This window comes from Balaenoptera acutorostrata, chromosome 9 (assembly GCF_949987535.1).
Source record: "Balaenoptera acutorostrata chromosome 9, mBalAcu1.1, whole genome shotgun sequence".
NCBI classification, from domain to species: Eukaryota; Metazoa; Chordata; class Mammalia; order Artiodactyla; family Balaenopteridae; genus Balaenoptera; species Balaenoptera acutorostrata.
The window spans coordinates 51,267,523-51,286,473 of record NC_080072.1 but is presented as its reverse complement, the minus strand read 5'-3'; the positions used below and the strand labels follow the sequence as shown (position 1 = coordinate 51,286,473).

At 40.6% G+C, this 18,951-nt stretch overlaps 1 protein-coding gene and 1 pseudogene across 3 annotated transcripts in view; one reads left to right on the top strand and one right to left on the bottom strand.

Annotated features, from left to right (window-relative positions):
• Positions 1-6,319, top strand: part of RRM1 (ribonucleotide reductase catalytic subunit M1) — a 42,402-nt gene extending 36,083 nt beyond the window's left edge. For all 3 annotated transcript variants that reach the window (XM_057552931.1, XM_057552929.1, XM_057552930.1), the window contains 4 exons: positions 1,878-2,013; positions 2,847-2,942; positions 4,061-4,249; positions 5,277-6,319. In XM_057552931.1, coding sequence (XP_057408914.1) covers positions 1,878-2,013; positions 2,847-2,942; positions 4,061-4,249; positions 5,277-5,462 — 607 coding nt within the window. In that variant the 3' untranslated portion in view covers positions 5,463-6,319. The remainder of the gene's footprint in view (positions 1-1,877; positions 2,014-2,846; positions 2,943-4,060; positions 4,250-5,276) is intronic.
• A 4,742-nt stretch (positions 6,320-11,061) lies between these two features.
• Positions 11,062-12,081, bottom strand: LOC103019915 (olfactory receptor 52L1-like; annotated as a pseudogene).
• Between the last annotated feature and the right edge of the window lie 6,870 nt (positions 12,082-18,951).

Here is an 18,951-nt window from a genome sequence, read left to right as displayed (position 1 = left end):
AATGTAGACCTTTCCAACTAATAAACATAAGAGATTTGAGTGCAGGCAGAATGTTTTGCTGAATGTTTGTCATGTCTAGGTTAATGCATATACAAAGTGTTTAATGTTTGCAGAAGGAAGCAGTAGCTTTAAAATGCTCTTTAAAATATCTATTTACCTTAAAATTGTTTTGTTACTCAAATAATACATGTTAGATAATTTAGAAAACATACATGTGGAAAGGGAATAAAATGAAAATTATCCCAATACCATCACCCCCCAAAAAAACCTGTTTGTATCTTTTTGTCTGTCATCCTCAGACTTTCTTCTGAATGTGTGTATATGTGTATATTTACATGCAAATTCAATTTTTACAAAAATGGACCTGTACTCTATTTATTATTTTGTTTTTTCTCAAAATAATGTAGTTTAAATATTTTTTATGTATAACTTTTTAAATTTCAAAATTAATACATGAATACACATTCATTGTTAATAAAGTTCAAATATGGAAATAAAATAGAAAGTAAAAGCCCTTCTTTATACCTCTTCTGCCAACCATTTTGTCCCACAAAACAAACAAAAAAACCAACTTACTCCTTTTCTCAGCGATAACCATTGTGAATGGTGTATATTTTTCTAGACCTTTTGCAGTACATTTGCAGATACGCACACACAGTTTTATTATATAAATGAGATCAAACTTGACATGTTCTGAGACTTTATTTAGTGATTTATTTTGGAGATGTTTCTCTTTTAGTACATGCAGATTTACCTAATGTTTTTAGTGATTACAGACAATTCCATAGCTTGGATATATCATATATATATGACTTTTCAAAGCATTTTCCTGTCTCTGGACAGGAAACCACTGTCCACTCTACTGAGGGAGTAAAGACATGGAGATAGTTGGTGATTTGCTTGATGCCTCACAACTAGAAAGTGACATAGAGAGGTTGAAAGTCCAGTTGTACAGACTCCATTAGGATGTGAGGCTCTATGCTAAGTGCTGTATGAATCCAGAGGTATGGAATGTAGGAAAGATGGACTCTTTGTGCTTGAGAAACTTAAAACTAAGTAAGGTAAGACATGTAATACAAATAAAATATACGTAAAGGTACAGGTCACAGAAAATATTTGCAATGCAAATATTTGTATTTGATAGTTGTATTTAGTGTTGTCTGCCTGGTCAGGAAAGATGTTCTAGAGTAGGTATCTCTTAGGTTGAGCTTTGAAGGATGTGCTTAGGACAGTTTGAAGATTTCTCAGAGTTCAGATACTATATTTTTAAGCACTCTCTTTGGCACTGAATAGAGTCAAAAGATGTTAGCATTCTTCTAGGAAATTTAATTAAAGAGGTGATAGAGGAAGTCAGGAATATACTTGGAGCATAATTTTCTCTATTCATTATCCTATTCGGGATAATGGAGCATTGTGGTGATAGAGGTCTGGTTCTGACCACTTTCACATCATTATGTTTCCTTAAAGGGCCTAGCACAGTGATCACATAGGCACTTAGAAAAGAGTAAGGGTTGAATGAGTGTACCCTGATACAGGTGGGGACTCTCCAATAACCATGTGAGTGTTTCCTTGGGCAAGATAGTGTACCAAGTGCTGTGATTCCTAACTGGCATAAGTCATGGCACGATAAGGATTACCAGCAGTAAAAATGGTGCTAATTCTGTTTAGGAATCAGGCTTTTAGGAGAGGGCCAAGTTATACCACCCATACTGTGGAGTTGCATCCCTGTAAGGGTTAAATGCAGAAGTCAACATGTGAGTCTAATGGATGTATGGTATTACTCGCAGCAACTGCATTTACTACAATGACTTAAAGTAGCTGTCTTCCTGACAGATTGTAGCTTCAGGACCAGCACCTAATAATCTCCTTTTCTTTAGGTATGGTATAAGAAACAGTTTACTCATTGCCCCGATGCCTACTGCTTCAACTGCTCAGATATTGGGAAATAATGAGTCAATTGAACCTTATACCAGTAACATCTACACTCGCAGAGTCTTGTCAGGAGAATTTCAGGTGAGAAGATCACAATCAGACTTACAGGAAAATCTTTTAAAAGCCTGATACTGGGAGTAAATTCTACTCATATTTAGTATGCCTCTTTATTTTAGTGTCGGTGCAAAGTTTTGATAAAGTGAGTTATCATCTCTAATATTGTTTATGTTATTTCAGCATATAATAGACATTTAATAAATATCTGTCAAAAGAATGAAGGATTGAGGGTTGAGTATGAAAGCAACTTGATATTAGAGTTCACATTATGTTTAACCATTTTGTAATCATAGTGACATATACTATAACCGCATATGCTTAAGTTGATGATACTCAAGGTGTATAGAAGTATCCTTTAAGATGGTGGTTCTCAGCCTTGGTTACAAATTAGAATTTCTGATGGGCAGGACCAGTGTTTTTTTTAAGGTTCCCAGGTAATTCTCATGTGCAGGTTGAGAACCACTAATTTAAAAGATACTTATTTGTGAATTTGCAGATACTCTGAAATAAATTTCTGTAAGGTTTGGGGTGGGTATGTTTCTAATTTTCTTAAGTATTTATTGTGTCCTTACTTAAAAAGAAAAAAGAATCATTCTACATACCCAGCTTAGGCAGCATTAGCTCTTTTCACTTTTGCAAATACCATATGTTATGTTTTGAATAACAGATATCAAGATTTTAGAGGAATATAGCTTTCATGTGGTGGGATAGGTCTCTCAGTTTTATAAAAAATAGAATTTACCAAGCAATCTAGTGTTCTTCAGTGATCTTATTTACTTTAAGCTCCTAGTCTGTGATCCTGTTTAGGCCCTGTCATTGTTGTTTATTCCTTCACATCTTTCTCCTTTCCGTTTCAGATTGTAAATCCTCACTTACTGAAAGATCTTACTGAGCGGGGCTTGTGGAATGAAGAGATGAAAAATCAGATTATTGCATGCAATGGCTCTATCCAGGTACAGAATGAAAAAAAAAAGTGTTCTCTTCAGGAGTTGCTAAGTTGGTAGTTACACTGGTAACTTCTCACTTATCCCAGGCAATGTAGAGAAAGAATGGCTATTCACTGTGGTCATATAGGCTTTTGTAGCTCTGTTCAACTCTGCATTGCTGTGCTAGGATTAAATACATCTCCACATAGCTAGGCCTTACCCTGTTTTTTGTGCAGCAATATAAAGTAGTGGTTCCCAACTTCTCTGCACATTAGAACACATTGAAGAGCTTTTAAAATCCTGAAGCTTAGGTTGTACCCCATACCAATTAAATGTCTGGGAGTGAGAGCCAGGCATCAGTATTTTTTAAAGACTCCCTAGATAATTGCCAAGTGAGTCAGAGTTTGGGGACCAGTGATATAAAGCCTGAAATTAGAGTCAAACTTAATTAAAAAGTATGATGGAGAATTGAAGACTGATAGTCCAAAAGACAGAGCCAGAAATAGTGTTTAACAGTGAAATATTTGCAACTGAGAATCAAGAAGCATTTATTTATTTGTAGATAGAGGTCTCTGGCTAAATATTTGTCTGCTTGGCAACACAGATAAAGATTCTTGTAACATTTCTATATTTGCTGATGGAAACTGTAGCATTAGCCAGTCTGTGTTTTGATGCAAGCTAACCCTAGACCTAAGAAATAGGAAAGCCTTATTTCTGTTGACTCCAAATGGAGTTTGTGGAGTCCTAGCTTATTTAAAGGGTTTTGCCTCATTGCTTCCTTGGGTCATGTCCCTGTGAATTACAGCCCTGAGTTTTTGTATTTTCTGCAAAACTCAAGGGTCATTTATTGTTGCTTAGCTCTGACTTTTCAGTGAATGTTTTGGCCATTAACCAATTAAAGATGAATCTTAAATAACTATCACCAGATTGATATTTTGTTGTTTAGATGGGGTTTTGTTTGACTTCGTAAGCCAGAAGTGAGTAGTCTTAGGAAACTTAATAAGGATCATACTGTATTAAATGGACTGGTAGGGTCAGATCTGGCTGGAAGTAGAACCAAGGCCAGACCCTGGGGGTCACCATTCTGTTAATCATACTGCTTTCTTCAACCAGAGTGCAATAAACATTTGATTTCCCTTCTTCAGAGCATACCAGAAATTCCTGATGACCTGAAGCAACTTTATAAGACTGTGTGGGAAATCTCTCAGAAAACCGTACTCAAGATGGCAGCTGAGAGAGGAGCTTTCATTGATCAAAGCCAGTCTTTGAACATACATATTGCTGAGCCTAACTATGGCAAACTCACTAGTATGCACTTCTACGGCTGGAAACAGGTTAGTGGAGGAAGTCAACCAACTTGGGATATTTTAGAATTGGAACCGAGTTTTATATTCTAGCTACATATTAAGTAATGCCACCTGGAAGTTCTTTCACTTTAAGTCCAGTATGTTAGAACCAACCGATGGGTTTTATACCAGATTAAGCTCTCACTTTGGATTTTCTTATTTCTTGTAGTATTATTTTATTCTAAGCTTGAAACCTTGGAGATACCTATGATCCTTCCTTTACTCTCCATGCAGTCATTCACCATGTGGTGTCAGTTGTTCCTTTGTACTATTTCTTGAATGTCTTACTTTCTGTTCCACTGCTATTATTCTTAACTGATCTCTTTTCTTCTGGTATCTCTACTCTAGGCCATCTTGTGTACTGCTACCACTCCTAAAATAAAACTTTACACATGTCAACCCACTATTCAAAAATATCCATTGTTTCCCCACTTTATCTATCTACAGGATAAAAGCCAGTCACTTAGCTAGTCATTGCCAACTGTAAAGGCCTGTGAGTCTATAATGTATTCTTATTCCCTAGCAATATTCTAGGTGTTTATGTAGAATTATGAATTTATGTTTTTATTTAACAAACTTTTATTGAACTTATACTGTGTTCCAGGACTGGGGATACTGAATAGAGGATGGTGATTCTTATCCTTGAAGTAGTCATAATCTGTTCTTATACAGAGATACAGTCTAGACCTCTAAATAGTTATAATCTAAGGCAGACATGTTTTCTTAGGCACACTTGGAAGTCATACACATAAAAACAAACAAACAAAAAGACTAGAGAACAAAAATTTTTGACATTTTCAAAGAGGTAAGCTTGTTTTAGGGGTGAAAAGGACAGAGCATACTGTCTGACCATCTCTTTCTTTAAGCATTTTTGAGAGGGCTTCCTAGAGGAGATATAATTCTAAGTTTAGAAAGCAATTTGACCTGGTTTGTGGAAATGTATTTTAAACATTGGTCTTGAATGTCTAGTGTTCTCACAGCTTCTCCTAATTAGTTGTATTTACTTCCCTTTTAGGGTTTGAAGACTGGGATGTATTATTTAAGGACAAGACCAGCAGCTAATCCGATCCAGTTCACTCTAAATAAAGAAAAGCTGAAAGATAAGGAAAAGGTATCAAAAGAAGAAGAGAAGGAGAGGAACACAGCAGCCATGGTGTGCTCTTTGGAAAATAGAGATGAATGTCTGATGTGTGGATCCTGAGGAAAGGCTTAAAAGAGGCCAACCGTTCTTTATTAGCCAAACTACTTCTTGAGCATAGATAGGTGTAGTAGGTTTGTTTGAAGTGATAAGGCTTTGCTGGACCTTATTGTAGCAAAAGGATCAATTGATTTAAAGTACTGTTTCTATATAAGTGTGAAAGTAATGATTTTTTAAAATTGATATATTGGGAATCAAAGTAGATGTTTTAGGAATGCAAAAGAAGTCATCTCGTAAATAGGGAGTGATTAAGTAGGGTTTCATCACCCATCTGGCACCCCTTTTCTGGTGACTTCAGTGTTGGTAAGGAGACTTTGACTGGTGTGTCCATAGAAGCAAAACTGAGTCATAACACGTGAGAAGTGCTGACAGGACCTTTATCTGGATAAGGTCCTAATAGGTCATTCTGAAATAAAGATAAACATTTCTAAATGATTGTGTGAGACTAATTTTGTCATTCATTTTCATACAAAGGTCAAATTTGAAAAAGCATTTTTTGTTATTTGAGAGTTCAGGGAAGAAATTTTAAGACAAATTACTTAGACACCATATAGAATTCTGATTTTAATGTATGTCTTTTTCCTCTTTTTAAAAAAATTGTGGTAAAATATACATAACATAAATGTTACCATTTTACCCATTTTAAAGCATACAATTTAGTGGCATTAAGTACATGTACAATGTACAACCATCAACACTCTCTATTTTCAGAACTTTTTCATCATCCCAAACAGAAAGTCTATATATAAAACAATAATTCCCCATTCCCTTCTCCCGTTATTCCCTGGTAACCTCTGTTCTACTTTCTGACTCTGAATTTGCTTATTCTAGGTATCTCAAATAAAAGGGATCATACAATATGTGTCCTTTTCTGTCTGGCTTATTTCACTTAGCATAATGTTTTCAAGGTTTATTTATGTATCATGTGTCAGAATTTCATTCCTTTTTTAAGGCTGAGTAATATCTCTTTATATGTGTGTGTATATATATATATATATATATCTATGTATACATATATATAGATATATATATAGACATTTGGGTTATTTCCACCTTTTGGCTATTGTGAATAATGCTGCTGTGAACATTGATGCACAAGTATCTGTTTGAATTCCTGCTTTCCGTTCTTTTGGGTGTGTACCTAGAAGTGGAATTATTGGACTAGATGGTAATCTTGTATTTAACTTTTTGAGGAATTACCGAACTGTCTTCTACAGCAAGTGCACCATTTTACATTTCTACCAACAGTACACGAGAGTTCCAGTTACTCCACATCTTTGCCAATACTTGTTAATATTTTGTATTTTTGATAATAACCATCCTAATGGCTTTTGACAGTTTGATTATAATGTATCTTGGTGTGGGTCTCTGAATTTATCCTAATTGGGGTTTGTTGAGCTGCTTGGATTGATATATTCACATCTTTTGTTAAATTTGGGAAGTTTTCAGCCATTATTTCTTCAGGTAATCCCTTTTTTAAAAAAATTTCATTAATTAATTAATTAATTTTTGGCTGTCAGGTCTTCGTTGCTGAGTGCGGGCTTTCTCTAGTTGCAGCGAGCAGGGGCAACTCTTCCTTATGCTGCGCAGGCTTCTCATTGTGTTGGCCTCTCTTGTTGTGGAGCACAGGCTCTAGGCACGTGGGCTTCAGTAGTTGTGGCTTGTGGGGTCTAGAGTACAGGCTGAGTAGTTGTGGTGCACGGGCTTAGTTGCTCCGTGGCATGTGGGATCTTCCCGGACCAGGGCTCGAACCCGTGTCCCCTGCATTGGCAGGCGGATTCTTAACCACTGTGCCACCAGAGAAGCCCAGGTAATCCCTTTTGGCCCTTTCCCTCTTTTCCTTCTGGAGGTCCAATGTTGCATCTATTGGTCCACTTATCAATGTCACAACAGGTCCCTTAGGCTTAGTTCACTTTTCTTCATCCTATTTCTGCTCCTTAGACTCAGTAGTTTCAATTGCCTTATCTTCAAGTTCATTTATTCTTTCTTCTTCTTGCTCAGCTTTGCTGTCGAGCCCCTCTAGTGAAATTTTCATTTCAGTTATCGCTCTTTCCAGCTCTAGACTTTCTGTTTGGTTCCTTTTAATTGTTTCTACATCTTTGTTGATAGTCTGATTTTGTTAATACATTGTTTTCCTGATTTCCTTTACTTGTTTTCCTTTAGCTCTTCAATCATATTTAAGACAATTGTTTTAATGTCTGTCTAGAAAGTCTGACGGCTGAGCTTGCTCAGGGGTGGTTTCTGTCAGTTTATCTTTTTCCTTTGAATGGTCTGTTTTCCTGTTTCTTTATAATGCCTGTGATTTTTTTGTTGTTGAAATATTCTGAGACTAAACTGTTTTTGCAGTGAAGTCTCTTCTGCAGAGTATGTTCAGTTAATGTTTTGACAGCTTTCCTTGGTCTTTGCAGATTGGCTCTGTGCTAGGACACTCCCATACTTGGTTAGGCTTGCTCTAAGCCTAGGCAATGTGATGGTTAATTTTATGTGTCAACTGGCTAGACCATAGTATCCAGATATTTGATCAAACACTGGATAGAGCTGTGAAGGTATTTTTTTAGATGAAATTAGCATTTAAATTCATATACTTTGAGTAAATCAGATTATCCTCCATAATGCGGGTGACCTCATCCAATCAGTTGAAGTCCTTAAGAGGAAAAATGCTGAGGTCCTCTGAGAAAGAAGGACTTCTGCCTACAGACTGCCATTGGACGTGAGCTGCAGTATCAGCTGTTCTGTGGGTTTCCATCCGGGAAGCCTACTCTGCCAGTTTTGGATTTGCCAGTTCCACAATTGTGAGCCCATTACTTTATTTATTTATTTATCTATCTATCTATCTATCTATCTATCTATCTATCTATCTATCTATCTTTATTTATTTATTGATGGCTGCATTGGGTCTTCATTGCTGCGCACGGGCTTTCTCTAGTTGTGGTGAGCGGGGGCTACTCTTCATTGCAGTGAACGGGCTTCTCATTGCTGTGGCTTCGCTTGTTGCGGAGCATGGGCTCTAGGTGCGTGGGCTTTAGTAGTTGCAGCATGCAGGCTCAGTAGTTGTGGTTCGCGGGCTGTAGAGTGCAGGCTGGGTAGCTGTAGCACACGGGCTTAGTTGCTCCACGGCATGTGGGATCTTCCCGGACCAGGGCTTGGACCTGTGTCCCCTGCATTGGCAGGCGGATTCTTAACCACTGTACCACCAGGGAAGTCCCCCGCATTACTTTATATATATGTGTGTGTGTGTATATATATATATATAGAGAGAGAGAGAGAGAGAGAGAGATGTATACGGTTGACCCTTGAACAACATGAGTTTGAACTGCACGGGTCCACTTACACTTGGAATTTTTCAATAAGTACTACAGTACTACACAGTCTGTGGTTGGTTGAATCTGTGGATGTGGACCCGTGGATATAGACACTGTATGGAACTTGAGCATCCGTGGATTTTTGTATCCTCTGTGTGTCCTGCAACTAATCCCTGCATTGTTCAAGGGTCAACTGAATATATAGATAAGATTGTGTGTTTATGTGTGTGTGTGTGTGTATACACACCTTATTGGTTCTGTTTCTCTGGAGAACGAGAACACTGACTAATATAGGTTCTGATACTGGAAATGGTTCTAGAGGAATGGAATCCTAAGGATGAGTTTTCTGAGTTGGTTCTCTAATTTGATGAGATTTAAGCATGACTTTTCAGTAGTAAAGAGAGCTCTGATAGTCCATGGGGGTGATGTGGCAATAGAGAGATGCAGAATACCATCACTGGATACTCCTAATCAAACAAAGAGGCAAGGGTCTGGGTGACCATGTATATGTTCTGCCTCAGGGGTGTATCAGTTATCAGCTCTCTAGCCCAGTGTCATAATTTAGTTCATCTTGATCACTTTTCCTTTCCACAGTACATCACAGTGCTCCATTACGTTGAGATGCGGATTGGACCTAGCAGGAAGTGGCAGCTACTCTAGACTTACTGGTAAGACGTTTGTGTGTCAGAGAATGAGAAATAAATCGGACAAAAATTCAGGGACCTTCTACCTCAGTGAAATTTCTTGGGGTCCAATGGTATAAGGCATGTTGGGCTATTCCTTCTATGATGAGGGATAAATTCTTCTATCTGGCTCCTCTTACAACCAAAAGAGGGGCATAAGGCCTAGTGGGCCTCTTTGGATTTTGGAGGCGACATGGCAACATATTCCTCACTTGGATGTGCTACTCTGGCCCATTTACCATGTGACCCTAAAAGCTACTAGTTTTGAGTGGGGCCCAGGACAAAGAACAAACCTGGCTCTGCAACAGGTCCAGTCTGCCATGCAAGCTGCTCAAGTATCAGTGGCAGATAGGGATGCTGTTGGAAGCCTTTGGCAGGCCCTGCCATCCTCTCTTGATAAATACTTACCTTGTGAGAGACAGCTTTTGGCTGCTACTGGGCCTTGGAGACTGCCTAACCAAAGACCACCAAGTTACCATGCAACCTGAGCTGCCTGTCATGAACTGGGTGTTGTCTGACCCCCTAAGCCTAAAGTTGGGCATGCATAGTAGCATTCCATCATCAAATGGAAGTGGTATATACAAGACTGGGCTCAAGCAGGCCCTGAAAGCACAACTAATCTACTGAAGAATTGGCCCAAATGCCCATGGTTCTCACTCCTGCTACACCTCTCTCCCAGCCTGCACCCATGGCCTCATGGGACATTCCATATGATCAAGTGATAGAGGAAGAGAAAACTTGGGTGGTTTACAGATGGTCCTGCACAGTATGGGACACCATAGCCTCTTTCTGGGACATCCCTGAAGGATAGATACTCCATTCTATAGATGACAGCTATGGAGGTCTTTCAAGTAGGGGTGACTTAGATAAATCACACTGGCTACCATGGGAAAGAGTGGCATGACCTATGGGTTTGGGTCAAGCTCAAGTACAGATAAGGGCCTAGTCTGGTCTTTGGATGAATTTGGGTCCCAAGGAGAAGACCTGGCTTGGGTGTCTGTCAGACTGGAGGGCTCCCTGGCTGGACTTGACCTGTTTGGGCTAGACTGGACCCCTGGGGTAGGCCTGATCTGTGTGCCTGGGGATATCAGACTGGGAATATCAGGCAGAGCCTCACCTGTGTTTGGAACTGATTGGACTCTAGAAGCTAACGTGTGCTTGCATTAGACTGGTGGCATCAAGACTGACCTGTATATTCGGTGAGACTGGGCTTCATGTCAAGTCTTACTCTGTATCTGGGAGAGACTGGGCACCAGAGAAGAGCCTGGCCTGTTTATTTGTTTCAGACTGGGTGTTCAGGGCAAGTCGTGGTCTGTGCAACTTGCTCTACACAACTTCCAGTGGAGCTCCATATATCCAGATATTAATTGGGGGCTTTCTCAGGAGTCAGGGAGAAGAGGACAGAGAAACTAAACTAACAAGGATAAATAGGGAAAAGCAATTTTATTATTGGAGTGAAAACAGCATTCTAAGAATTCAAAAAGGAATAGTTTACCAACAATGAACCTGCTGTTGAGTCCATAATCTCAGAAAATTCCAGCCTGTCCCTCAGTACTGCCTGCTTATCTCTTGTTGCCAGAGGTCACAGCCCCAATTTCCCAAGTTGATGAAGTTCTCTCACCCTGGCAGTTTCTCCTTCACTCTCATATTTTGCAGCCTCTCTGGCTTCTCCCTAACCTCCTGGGCTAATTCCTTTCCACAGAGCATCTTTTCTACACGTTGCCTGATCTCTCTGATCCTCACCCCCTAAATGACAGGATTCAAGGCTCCTGGGAGCAGCAGATAGATGGCACTGAGCAGGTTCTGGACATCCTGAGACACAGTCTTGGCTACTCAGAAAACGATGGAAGTGGAGAGACTAGAGAGGTAGATGGTGAGGATGACCAATAGGTGGGAGCCACACGTGTGCAAGGCCTTGGTTCGGGCTCCCCCAGGAGATATCCAGAAGGCAGCATAGATGATGCGGGTGTAGGAGGTCCCCAGCAGGGCTAGATCAAAGGTCACAGTGACCAACCGCATGGCCAGCCCCAACCGGTTGTTGAAGGTCAAGTCTCCACAAGCTATGCTCAGCAGTGCTATGTACTCACAGGGAAAGTGTCAGATCACTGCTGTCTGGCAGAATCAAGCTTGTGAGGTTAGCACTACCAAGGGTAGTGCCACTCCCAGGCTCCGTGTCAGGGCAAAAAAGGCCAGCACGCCTAGCAGATGGGAGGTCATCAGGTCGCTATAGCAGTGTGGGTGGCAGATGGCCACCAAGCAGTCTAGGGCCATGGCCAGCAGGAGGTTGTAGTCCAGAAGGAGAGTGAAGTAGATGAAGAACATCTGGGCCAGGCAGCCATGCAGTGATATGGGGTTAACATAATGCTCAAAGCCCTCCAGCATTTTGGGTATCACTGCTGTAGCAGCACAAAGGTTGACAGCCAGGAGCAGGGCAATGAGCATGTACATGGGCTGATGCAGGCTCTGCTGGGCTGTCACCGTGTGGACGATGAGGGCATTGGCAGAGACGATGGTCACATAGGGAAAAGTAAGAGGCAGGACCAGGAGGCGCCTCCACTCTCGCAATCCAGGAAAGCCCCCCAGGAAGAAGTTGGTGTAGGAGATGTTGAAGGTGCTGCTATTTCCATCCTTACCCATTGGCTTTGGCCCTGAGCTGGCCCCAGGAGTGGGGATCAGAGACTGTTAGAACAAAATGGTCAATGGAAGAAAACCTATTTTTATTTTGTGATGAAGGGGTTTGTGATGAAGGGGTTTGTGATGAAGATCCACCTCTTCGTGTATGCATGTCTACTCTTTTGGGGCACAGACATGTACTATGTCAGGTGTAATGGGAGCTACAGAGATGAACAAGACATTCCTTGTCCTTAGGGAGCTCTTGGCTTTTGTATGTGAAATGTAAACTTACAAGATGCTGTTTATCTGTGATACTCCAGGTATTTGATTGCTGAGTAAAAGATTAGGAGGAAAGTAGGTGTGGTATAGGAGAGAAAAAAGAGTGATGGGCCAGAGGCAATAGAAAGGATGAAGAAGATCCTTGATTAGGAGGAAAAAAGAGTATATGAGGAATCTTTGGTCCAAGAAGCCTGGGAAGAACCAAGTGGGGCTTATCAGGAGAGAGGAACAAGTCAGGAATGATGGCCTCACTTTTGTGCCTCGGGTACACTGTGTGGCAAGGGCAGAGGAAAGTTGCTGAGGAGTACTTCTGGTCTTCCTGGACACAAACAATGGGCCACAGAGACTTCTCCCTTCCTAAGACCCTCTAGACTGGATGTGGGGCCTCCTGCCTGGCCTTGTCATCAGTGTCATGGATGATGCTTGCATTGCTTTCAGAATGTGAGTTCCAGGAGAACAGGGGTAACAGCATACTTCTATTGTGTTCTCTGAAGCAACAAGCACAGAGCCACCATAAACACACAGGAAGTGCTCGAGCATTGCTTGTCGGGTAAGGTGAATGAGGAACAGGGAGAAGATGGTAAGAAGCTGAACAGTTAACTGGGCTCTGAGAGCAGTAATTTCAAAGCTTTGGCCAGGTTTTTGTATAATTAAGAGAGCAGATATTAAGATTAAAGATGTGTGATTCAGTACTGGACTCACATCTTATCCAGATTCTTAGGGAGCACCATTTGGTGGTGGTAGGTGTGGTGATTAGAGGAATTAACACTGATATGCATAAAAGTAGCTGATGCCTATTGGACATTTACCATATGTCAGGCAGTGTTCTAAATGCTTTCATGTATTAACTTTTTAAAATCTTCTTAATTTTACTGAGGAAGAAAGTGAGGCACAGAGAGATTAAGTCTAGTTCAAGATCATACAGCTGGTAAATGGCGGAGCTGGATTTGAACCCAGACAGACTCCAGAGTGCATGCTCTTAACTTCAGGATGGCCAACTAGTCCTGGCTTGCCTGAGACTTACCTGGTGTTAGACCTGAACATCTGGTGTCCCAGGAAACCTTTCAGGCAAATGAGGCAGTTGATCATTTTACTATTACTACTAATTACATTGAAGGTTAGAGAAACCTTATGAATTGTGGAGCAACTAGGAAGAAATATTCTTCCTTCTTATAGGTTTAAATGTATTGTCTCTGAAAATCAATGTCTATATTGGTGTTACTATAGCCACCCTCTGAATACTCAGAAGAGTAAAGAGGAACATCTCTAAGTTCACAGAGAGACCTCAAAAGGAAGTGGATTTGGAATTCCAAAGACCACCCTGGAATGTGTTTCTGGAACTCTTAGAGCATTATTTTAGTCAGAATAACTCAGATTTTGGGAAATGTACTTTCGTTGTGATTGGGCAAAGACCAGACAGCACTTGCGGGGAGGTGGTAAGAACTCTTAGGGGAGGTCTGTTGAAGACTTTCCGGGGGTGGGGGAGTGGAATTGAGGAGCTGAGAGTGAGTGAGGTGAGAGGTGATCTGTGATAGAATAAAGGGGCGTGGAGGAAAATGCAACACGGAGGAGCAGTGGCCAAGAAGACATTTAGGGACCCCCACTCCTTCCCAAATACCACAGGGTGGTCATCCTTAAGGGGGAGAAAAAGCTGGCATGGGCTGCCCACGAACCTCTTAACTTGGGCAAGGTTGGTCTGTCTCCGTCACGTGAACTGTAATTTGCTCTCCTGTTTCGTATCTTAGGGTTACTTAGGTAAACTCCTAAAGGAGCTTCTTTGACACTGGGCTCCAAAGCAGTCAGTAAAGGAAATGTAGAATAATAAGCTCCTCAAGGCAGGGCAGAAGGAATGAAAAGGACTGTAAAAGATGAGGAGATCAGTTTACTGGCTAAGGAAGGTCTCAAGAGAGATGAATAGATGTTTCTAGAGACAGATCAATCAGACTTAAGAACTAACTGGAAGTGGAGAGAGACAGAGGAATCAACAATAACTTCAAGGTTTTTTTTTGCTTTTGTTTTTCAGCTATGATGACTGCTAAAACCTGAGGAAGGAGGAACAGTTTTGGAGTGCTGGCAGGTACACTTAATAAACCCATTTGTATGTCGTGAAAACTCACAAATGAAGAGATGTCCAGTCAACAACTGGAAATAAGGGTGGAGTGCTCAGATGAAGGATAAAAGCTGGAGATGGGGATTATAATGTTATTGAGGGCATGGATAGAATCTTAAGGGGCCGACAGAGTAACATAACAGGTGTCAGTGAAGGAGACAGAAAAAGAGGGAAGAGGGGTGGAATGAGAACCAGGAGCAAATGGGATTCTGGAAACCAGAGAAAGAGAGGTTCTGCTGCTCTGGAGCCTTCAAGGTAAAGAATTTACAGACTAGTAGAGGCGAAAGACCAACACAACTAAATCACCCTGCAAGGCTTAATGTTCTGAGTAGCAGAGGAGGGGGACAGATAGGAGGGCTGAGATGAAGAGGCCAGACGTCATGTGCTCTCTGCAGAAAGAGACACAGCTCCTCCCCTGTAAATGTCAGCACCACAGACAAGAGCTCCTTTAACTTCCCCATCCCCACAAACTGGCTACTGTGCTCATCTTTCTCTCTTCCTTCTAGTCCCAGTGAAAGAGATGTCTTTCCTCTCTTTTGTCCTCAGGATATCTTCCACTTCTCCCCTCTTACCCTCAGCATATGGAGTTCTAGTCTGTCATTGGTGAAAATAAACTCATCCTTCACTTCATTCAGTCCTCAAGCTTCCAGTCTTTCTCCTCACCATTAAAGCCAAGGCCCTGGACATGTCTTTATCATGCCATAATTGCTGGCTTGCTGATCTAGCTCCCCGCTGGACTGAAAGTGTTGCTGGTGGGGAGACCATGTCTTACTCATCTCTGTCCCAGTGCCCGGCACAGAGCCCACTGCAGAGTACGTACGTGCTCAGTAAGTGTTGTGTTGAAGGAATACATGAATGCACCAAGGGATTTTAATAAACATTTTCATTTGCAGCTAACTTAGAGTAGCTCTTTGAAGTTGAATGAATGAATGAATGAATGAAAAACTAACCCCATCAAGGCTAGGAGAGTCTAAGTGACTTGTTTAGTCTCACCTAGCAAGAAGAGCCTGGCCTCAAATCTAGGTCTTCTTGGACTCTTCTGTCTACACCACCGTTTTCTCCCTCACACCCCACACACAAGGCAGCATCGGAGAGGCTCCAAGCAGTCTTAGTCTCAGCAACAGTACTACAAGTTAGCATTTATTGAGTACTTACTACATGCCAGGCATGGTTCCAAAGGTTTTTCCATAGAGTATCTCTAATATTCACAGGAACCCTAAGAGACGAATACTATTTATTAACCCAGTTTACAGATGAAAATACTGAGGCTTAAAGAAGATAACTAATTAAAGTGTCATAAATGTTAAATGATAGCTGGGATGTGAATGTAGGTTTGTCAATGGTAAATGTGGAGTTCAATTCCAATCTCATGTTTACCCACCTCAAATCCCCCATAAATCTCTTGTCTTTTCATCCCCAACCTCACCGTGGTAGCCTGTAGAGGACTCCCGCTGGATCGTAGCCTTCTGTGGCTTTGGTTTCACCTCTGAAAAGGTAAGGCCTGAGGTCAGTGCCCAGCTCCAAGGCACTGCTCTATGAGGCTGAGAGGAGGGATGGATAAGTAGACCTGTGGCTCCAGGGGATTCCCAGTGGAGGATGCGATACCCAGTGGGGAGGCATTTCCAGGGACTCAAAGGAGGAAACAATGAGAAATCCAGAAGAACTTAGGGAGAACCCCAGGGATAGAGGCTGGGTGGAGATGACAGTATACTAACATTTTAATTTCTATGGCTCTTGTTTTTTCTCACAGAGCAGTCACATCTGCTGAGGGGTTTCCCTACTTTACAGATGAGCCATTAGAGAGAGCAAGTCAGGGTTCAGGGCAGCTTCCATTTCAGGGGCACTAGCAGGCAGAAGCTGGGGATGACCTGGGGCTCAGCTGAGGGGAAGGGGCTCCTGCAATTTGGGGTCACCCAAAGGCAGGAAAGGGCACTTGGGTGACAGTGAGAGCCCTGTGGTGGAGACAAGGACATGATTCAGGTGTGGTGTGTGTGTGCGCATGCATGTGCCTGAGTGCCTGATCATGTATGCACACGCTGAGATTCATGAGGCATCTACTTCCCCAGAATAGGCAGCTTAGGAGCTTGGGAAGGAGATGACTTTGGTGTGGGTTGTACTGTGAACAGCCAGGACTCACAGGGACAGGGGCTGGCTCTTCCAGAGAGGCATTTGTTTGTCCTCTGGAATTTGAGAGCAGTGGGACTGAAAAACTCTTTTCCTCTTTTTCTGCCTTCTTTGGGTTAACTATTTTCATGATTTCATTTTATCTTCTTTGTTGGCTTATAAGCTGTGTCTCTTAGTGGTTGCTTTAGGATTTGTAGTACACATCTTTAACTTACCATAATCTACTTTTAAGTAATATTATGCCACTCCAACAAAGAATATGAGATCCTTACAACAGGATTCTTCTGTTTCCCCTCTTCCATTGTTTGTGTTATTGTTGACATAGGCTTTATTTATGCATAAATTATAAACCCCACAATACATTTGTATATTTTTGGCTTTATACAGTCTATTGTATTCTAAAAAGATTTACAAAAATAAGGAAAAATTAATATTTGTTTGCAAAATTCATTCATGTTTTTATGTGACTGTAGCTTACTTTATTGCTAGCATCCAGTGTATAAATGTACCATAATCTATTTTACATATTCTATTGCTGAGGGACATTTATGTTGTTTCTGGTTTTCCACAATTAAGAATAATGCCAATATGAATATTCTTGTACATGTATTTTGATGCCCACGTGCCTGAGGAGATTTCCGGGATAGAAGGGTATGCATATATATCTTCGATTTTACTAGAAAATGGCAAACTGTCTTCCAAAGTGGTTGTACCAATCTATAACCTCAGTAGTAGTGCATGAGAATTTCCATTGCCATCTGCTGAGAAATTGTTTGAATACATATACAAATCTACTATGTCTACACAATAGATGTTGTGAGGTTGTATAGTGCACAACCTGAACATCTGTATATGAGAGGCTGGAGATCAAATACCTTTTCTCTTTTTTTCTTTCTTCTTTTTTTTTCAGTGGGAGCCAGAATAGACATAATACTTATACCCAAAAACCTACATCCATAAGGACATTCTGAGGTCAACCAAGAGATCTGAGCTCTGAAGTTTCACCACTTTTTTTAAATCTTCTCCCATTCATGAGATTATAGTAGTGGCAACCATTTTGTACCATTTTATACAATTTAGTCATGCCACCAGCCCCAGTCACAGTTGATAAACCATAAGTCAAATGTTGACCGAGCTAGTGTAATCAGAGAACTTTCTCCCAGAATGAGGAATAAAGAGATTAAATTTTTGTATCATGTAGGTGGTTATATATAGGGCACGCAAAAATCCAGTTTTTAGAGAGAGAGATTGTAGAAAACATAAATCACACTCTTAGAGGATAGATGAGCAAAGGAAAACAGAGAATCTTAGTCATTTTTATAGTTGTTTGTTATTTCCAGAAATTTCTTCAGGTCAAGCTGCACTCCGATCTTTTGGTGACTTAGCACCTTCATTTTAGAATTCCCCAATTTGTGTTAGCACTGGTTTGCCTTGGTATGTACGTATTTGCAACAACTGAAATGTGAAATCCATAAGGGCAATGAGTTTTGTTGGTTTTGTTCACTATTATGCCTCTTAGCATCTAAAATAATTCTTGCACCTAGAACTCTCTCAGTAAGTAGCTGTTGAATGAGTGAATTGAAGAGCAACAACAACAAAAAATGTCTACACAAGTCTCATAGAATTGTCCCTTATTTCAAGAGAGTTCTGGTTAGATTACAACAGGAGTAAGAAAAAAAAAGTACTTAGGCTACAATAAAAGAAACAAGTATAAGGTTCTATGACCTCTAAGATAAAATATTAACTCTTTTCAAGGTCTAAGCTAATCAGTGAGGGCTTCACTGATGTGGCATTGGGGGTAAATGTTGAAGGATGTCATAAGAATAAACGGTAGTGATTCAGGCTGGAGAAAATCTGAAATTTAGAAAAGATTTAGATTAGGTTAGAATTTTCTAATCTGAAAATTAGAAAGAGGAAACAGAACATGAGGATTCCCAGAGGCGCAAAAAAAGATAATGAATATATTCTGGATGCTTAAAAATTACCTTATGATTGACAGAATTTATGTGGGAATCTAACTGTGGGTGAGACTAGAGAGAACTGGGTAGAAGATCACATCACTAGGTCTTATAATCATAATTAGAAAGTTATCAATATTCACACAAAAGCAATTGAGACCCACTGAAAATCATGTCACTCTTCACAGAAACTCTGGATCTCCCCAAATTGTGATATGTTCATTTCCTGGACACTTGACCTCTTGCCTGCTTTTGAATGACAGATAAGTAGCTTACATTACAAAGTTTTTAGTCCATTATTTTTCTAATGGTACATTGCTTTGTTAATTTATTTCTATATACTACTTATTAAAAAAAATAAATTAACAAACAAACAAAAAACCCCACACTCATCTGACTTCAGAAGCCTGTGTTCATATCTGC